General features: G+C 29.9%; 1 protein-coding gene across 1 annotated transcript; it reads left to right on the forward strand.

Moving 5' to 3' along the window:
• The first annotated feature begins 599 nt into the window (after window positions 1–599).
• Window positions 600–4502, forward strand: LOC111692086 (tetratricopeptide repeat protein 5-like). Its single transcript, XM_023455799.1, has 6 exons — window positions 600–809; window positions 865–918; window positions 970–1155; window positions 1350–1525; window positions 1600–1744; window positions 4455–4502. Exons 1-6 carry the CDS (start codon window positions 600–602, stop codon window positions 4500–4502), a joined length of 819 nt encoding a protein of 272 aa, XP_023311567.1.
• The last annotated feature ends 2495 nt before the right edge of the window (window positions 4503–6997 follow it).

The following is a 6997-nucleotide window of genomic DNA, read 5'->3' on the forward strand; positions in this document are numbered from 1 at the left end:
GAATGAAGATATTTTTGCATGTAAATGTGAAGAAAAGCATGAAGATTTACTACAATTTCTTAATGTAAGTAGAAAAATTAGAAATATATACCAGGTGCAGGTTCACTTTACAATTAAACTTAAACAGTATGGTTATTTTTCCATAAAACTATGAACAATTGTAGGATAAGGTAGATGCTGTTTATTTATTTAGAGATAGATATTTTGAAAATCACAAGATTGAAGATGCAATAAGGAAAAATGAGGAAATCCAAATGTTACTGCAAACTACTTTAAAACTATTTAATGATCATGAACCACTAATTAAGGATGTAAGTCGTGCAAAATATAACTTTTTGAAAGGAAAGCTACTCAATGTTGTACCTAAATACAACAAAGAAGCAGAAAATTTACTATCAAAATCAATCAAGTTAGACCCAAAGTTAGTCGATGCATGGAACGAATTGGGAGAATGTTATTGGAAAAATGATGAATTAGGAAAATCCATTAATTGTTTTGAAGGAGCCCTAAAGGAGGTTAGTATGAAATTTTTCTCCTTCCACAATATTATACAGTTTTGTTGATAGAAAAAGAACAAATATTCTTTAAGAAGTCTGTCTATGTTATCAAGACAAGCAGCATCAAAAAATAGGGAAGAAAGGGTAAAGAATATAGAAAAAGGATTAAGTTATGCAAAAGAAGCCGTTCAGCTGGATCCACATGATGGCTTATCTTGGGCAGTATTAGGCAATGCCCATTTATCATCATTTTTTGGAATACAGCAAAATCCGAAAATTCTAAAACAATGTTTAAGTGCTTATTCACAAGCGGTAAGTTTTTGGAAACAATTCTACTAAGTGTATTTCCATACAATATTCTTTTCAGGAAAAAGATTTAGTAGCTAAAAGTACTCCAGACCTACACTACAATAAGGGCATAGTAAGTTATCTTCTGACTGTCGTGTACTATTAAAACAAGTTTTCTTTTTAGACGTTAAAATACGAAGAAGAATATAAACTAGCTTTAGAATCGTTTAACGAAGCTTCCCTTTTCGACCCCACTTGGGAACCACCTACGATTAAGGAGAAGCAACTCGTGAAGTATTTGAATGACATACAAGAATTGGTGTCTACAAGTGGAAAAATGAAACCTAAACGATTGCAACAGACACTTCAGGTAAATTATAAAAAAAGTATATGGTGCGTGGTAATGTGGGTGTTTTTTATTGGATAACACGGATAATAATACACTATTAAGTATACCTCCGATAATCCTGACCTTCGACAACTGCGACTCAGATACCCGAAATTTTGCTCTAATGTTTTAAAATATAGATCATCTAGTACATACATTTCCGATTTCTGTTTTAGTCAATAGATTCAAAACAGTTGGGTCCTTACAGTGGAGGAAGTTATACGTCTTCCAACGGTGAAGCGGTAAAGCTTATTGAAACAAAATTGTCAGATTTAAAACCCGGCATTAATGAAGAACGAGTGATTTTAGGGAAAGTGGTTTGTTCAGTTAGGAATGAGGATACAGTACCATTGTGAGTATAAACTGGAGAAATTAAAAATTATTCCTGGTTTTTATGCATATGGAATAATTATATAATCATTTTAGTACATTCTGTTTGGTCGATAAGGCTGGGACTTGTGTGGTTGTGACAGTTTTTAATTTAGCCGATGGGAAAGGAGTTATAATAGGAGATTCCGTCGCTATACCGGAACCTTATTTAACCAACATTGATTTTTCTTATAAAGGAAATGTAAGTATATCATCCATAGCTGTAGTTTATTTTTCGTTTTTTTTTTAATTATTGAAAAATTATTTTAACACTACTCGTACATTTGAACTAACTTTTTTCTATCAAATTTTGATTAAACTTATTAGAAATTTTTTAATTTAAAATCGCAGTAAGATTAACTTTCTTTTAATGAGGTTTGCACCAAGTTTTACATATTTTTTTTATTAGTGGCAAAATAAATTATTTTTATCATTTCTACCTTTTAAAAGTTATCTGTGGAACCTATGTGTTACTAAATTTCTTATTCAAACAAAAAAATTTCCCCTTTAAATCATTTGGACTCAAATGGAGTAATCATTATTAAATTTGAATTAAATTCATTTATTAAACGCACAAGTAATACATTATTGTCTGAAGTTATTTATTTGTGGTACAGTTTTAATTTTTTTGTTTATTTGAGTACTTTGCCACCTGTAATAAAAATGAAAAAAGCAGACAATTAAAAAAACAAATAATACGTATTTGGGGGATTGTAGAGGATGAAATTTGGAATAATTTGCAATAAGGAACCGATAGCTGGAAATGTGAAATAAAGTCTCTACAGTACCATACACATTCTACGTATTTGGTAGGCTAGATGAAATACCATAATACTGTAGCTTGTAGGTTAGTTCAAAATCAGGCTGTCCTATACTTTGAACTGGTTGACCATGGTATGGATGTAAGGTAAGTGCTCACTGTGCAAAACACTACAGCCTGATGTGATCTGTGTGCATTGCGTGGGCACTTGCATTTATCCTTGTTCTTGGATTGGCAGTAGGGTTTCTAGTCGAGACTTCTCGAAGCGAGAGAAAAAAGTGTTGAGAAATCGAGAAATTTAAAAGTCACGTGTGTCTTAAGTTCTTGATTGGAGTTCGCTTCGTTCATGCGTTCAATTGGTTTCTCGACAAATAACTGAGCGGTTAAAGTGGTTTCTGGAGTAGCTCATGATTTATTTATTTTAAGTTTTTAAGGCTTTAGTTTACTTTGACGATTCTTATTTTTTTAATGTACCTTGTTATAAGTCTGTGTAGAAATTTTATTATAAGCAGATACCTAATGTTATTGTTGANTGTACATCCAGAATTTTTTTTTAGATAAGTTCTGAATCACCCTGTATAGCTTCTCTATTATGCTTGTTGCAGCATGTCCTGGTAAAATGTCCGGCTAATTTTAGATCACCAAGTACAACAATTTTCCGATACAAGTACTTAGCGAGTAGATAATAATAATAGTTTCTCGGAGTTTTAGTTCAAAATGCTGCTGAGTATTTAAATGGACAATCAGGCCAGTTCTAAATAGTTTAGAGAAATTATATTAGTTACACTCAAGAAAACCAAATGCACACCTATCAAAAACTAGGTCCCTTCACACCACTACCAGTATATTTTTCTGGATGTTCTATTAGAGCTTAAAATATCGTCTCGGCAGTTTCATAAAGTAGAAAGTTGGAGCTAAAATTGGTCATGTCAAATCAAAATCGTTCACCGCTAACTTTCGTTGCATGACCGACATACCTACATAAGATAAGAATCCCGCTTTAAAACCACATAAATACCGAATGAAAAGTCCTCTTTAAGTGTATTTATTAGCTCACGGATAAATTATGCTTCTTTGTTATCTTACAATGTCGAAATATACTTATAGTTAACTGTATATTTAATTATTGCTCCTATCATAATATCTCTAGGGAAAATATCTCGGAAAATATTAAAGATTTCTCGTGAACAAGATAAATTTGGTAGAGCTGTAATAAGGAAACGATATTGTAAATAAACTGCTGCAGTTAAAGTGTTGACATTGAAACGGAAGTTTATTAAAGAAATTTAAATATCAAGTGAAAAATGTTCGGTAATGATTATGGTGATGTACTTAGATGATTTTCAAGTTTAACTACATTTAAATTGTACAGTATTAAATGATTACCAGAAACGATTTTTTTTTAATACCTACCTATTGAAATCTATTCTCTATTCTATCTATTCTCTCTATCTATTCTCTAAAAAATCTTTTCTCTCTAAATCTATTCTCTCTAATCTATCTAAATTCTATTCTAATCTATCTATTCTATTCTCTATTCTCTCTCTATCTATCTATCTTATCTATTCTCTCTAAATCTTATTGAAACCTTTTTTCACAAAACGATCATGAAATTCTTACATCTACAGCTTTTTCACCTCGTGACTTTAAAGAAAATAATGTTTAATTATAATTTAGAAAAAAAATGAATATATCAGTTTCGTGGCAACTTTAGTGATTACTTATCATTTTATGTTACAAATTCCGAGTTACAAATATGTTTTTTTTTTAACTTAAATATTTATATATTTGTTTAATAATAAGATGTTTATCAAAGATATAAATAAAACTGGCGGAAAATAAAAAAATTGCACAACTTATTTATTATTTGTAAATCTATGCGAAACTTTTTAAAACTCATAGATAAAATAGCTCGTAACTTAGTAAATAAACTTGATAGGTGTTTATTGACCTTTTTTACAAAAACACTTCATACCGTAGTAGATCTATCTCAGACTAATAACAAAAATAAGAAAATAATAAAATTCGGAGAACCATAGGATATACTTTTGTATTCAATGCTATGGTTATAATATTTAAAGAATGTACAGTGTTATACTTTAAAGAAAAAAATGCTATAGATTAAATTCGGGATTAAATGTTTTAATTAAAGATGGACAACCTTGGAGCATCCGTAGATATAAAGAATGAAAAGTTGTAAATATCGCTTAGAGAATAAATAAAACTTGGAAACAAGCTTGGAATAAATATTACGTCAAGAGTAGGTATACAATTTTAAAAACTAGTAGGTAGAGTTTGAATGTATTAATCGTATAGTAGTACTTAATCTTTTTTTTTTCTCTCATGGGGTAGGTTCCCACATAACGAGAAGTAAATCGCTGGCCAAAACTTGTACTCTAAAATACTCATTTTCACAATTACTCAAGTATTACTAAAAAATAACAAAAGAAGTAGAGAGCGGGGGGATGGTGACATAAACAATTGCTTTAATACTTAAATAATACTGAAATATTACTGAAATGGTGTTATGCGTTACTTAAATGTTATTCAAGCTTGTACAACAAATTACTCCGGTTGGTTGAATTTAAATTCGAAGATGTAATTACTTCTCAAAAAAAAAATGAAGCCTGAAACTTGAGTTTTCTATGACTATGTCTTATCTAGTAGGTAGTGATCGAAAATGTTCAGAAACGTCTTCATCTGAACTGAAATGCGCATATTTACTTACCCGTAATTATTAGGATCTATTTATAAAATGTTACTTCTGAGAAGATTTTTTTTATCATCCTTGAAGAGACTCTGACATCAGTATCCTTTTTTTTTTTAATATCGTAACCTGTAATTTTTATTAATTTTGATACAAGGTTTTCATAAATACATTGCTGTGACGAATGTTCTCTGCAACTGTTAGATAAAGATAAACACTCGGATAAATACTAATTAATGAGTAATCAAGTGAGCCCTGGGATATTAATCATTGTCCCTTAAACTGCTAAAACCGAGGCTAAAACTCAAGACCACTGTCAAAACAAAAGCAATTACTTAAAGCAATACAACATTTCATTGTTATAACTACTCATCAATAATTGTAGTGGTTATAACAATATAGATATTGTTTTTACAAATTTATGAAAATTCGTATAAAACACAAGATTTGCTATCTTTTCGAATGGTACACTTTTCTATATTTCTAATTCGGCACTTAGTCGTAAAATCTCAGATAGGTAATACCTAATAACCAAAACACGAAAAACGTTTAATTCGTTTGAACACTTCTATACAGTAAATAACTTTTTTTAATTAAATAATTAGGTAAGTACTAATAACTTACATTTTACGAAAGAAAATATACAAATACACTTGCATGTAATAAATTGTCGTGTTAAATTAGTTAAAATAAAAATAGATTCGTTATCTACTTAGTCCTGACCGCGTGATTATGTCGTGTGGTAATTTAGAAAAAGAGCTGTGGTTGTGTACCTACGGGATGATTTCAGGAGCAAATTTTCAAAAACATTTTAAGGCTATCGACAAAAAAAATACAAAAGAGCGTCAGTTCTAAAATTCATAAAAAAATAATCATCCTCGCAATTATCCTTTTGAATTCTTCCAAAATAAATATGTGGTGGGGAAACCGCTTGCCAAAATCTGTATCATTCATAACTCATATTTAATTACTCAAATATTACTCAGAAATAATATAGAACGCATGATATAAAATTGTTTTACTACTTAGATATTAGATATTACCGAAGTATTACTCAAATAGTGCTCGGTATTACCCAAACATTACTCACAATTGTTCATTAAATTACTCCTGTGCTTTCCACCTCGGGACATTGTATTTTTACATCGAATTCAATTAGGTATTCAGATTTTTTTAACGTAAAAAAGCTAAATTTTTATAATTTATTACGATTTATCAGTTGTACCCTCGGTTATACCCTAAACCATACAAACTAAATATGTCGATCAAAAGGTGTGTATTCCCTATACACATTTGTCAAAACTATTTAAGTATTATGAAGATAGAAGAGTTTCTCTTTAGAGTCCTTTTTTTCAGTGTTTGTATAGGTATGAAGGAAGTTTTAGTCTTGGATTTAGTTTACCGTTTTATATTTTGCTCACGTTTTTTAATATAAAAAAAATCGTTAAGTACGGCCGTAAGTATTCACTTTCGTCGGTATTCACTATTTCCTTAAAACATAAGACTGATATCAACTTTGAATTGACGTTAAAATATAAAAAAAACGTTGAACACACACACTCTTTGTTATGAAGTGTAAGAGACAAACACAGATAACATTTAATTGTAAAACAATTCGTAAAGTAAATTTTAAAGCATTTTTAAACCAGATAACATGTTATAAATTAATCCTCTGATATCAACGTTGATAGACTTACCTACCTATTAAGCACATAGGTATTTTCTGCCCTCTCCTCCATTTAAAAAATTATCTGGCGGTGCCTATGTTTTAACTCAATAAATAGCTACCCGTCTGGCAATCCCAATGATATTAATCAAAAGCAATAAAAAATGATAACGAGAACAATATTTTCAAAATTTTACAACTTAAGTTTGTAAAAATTGTGGAATAATCTCCCCTTGTAAACGTACCTAGTTTACAAGTTTACAGAAAAATGTACAATTTAATTGAAAGTAGATTGATAATGCTGCAAATTTTGGAAATAAAT

This window comes from Anoplophora glabripennis, unplaced genomic scaffold (genome assembly GCF_000390285.2).
Source record: "Anoplophora glabripennis isolate ALB-LARVAE unplaced genomic scaffold, Agla_2.0 scaffold931, whole genome shotgun sequence".
In the NCBI taxonomy this organism is placed as follows: domain Eukaryota; kingdom Metazoa; phylum Arthropoda; class Insecta; order Coleoptera; family Cerambycidae; genus Anoplophora; species Anoplophora glabripennis.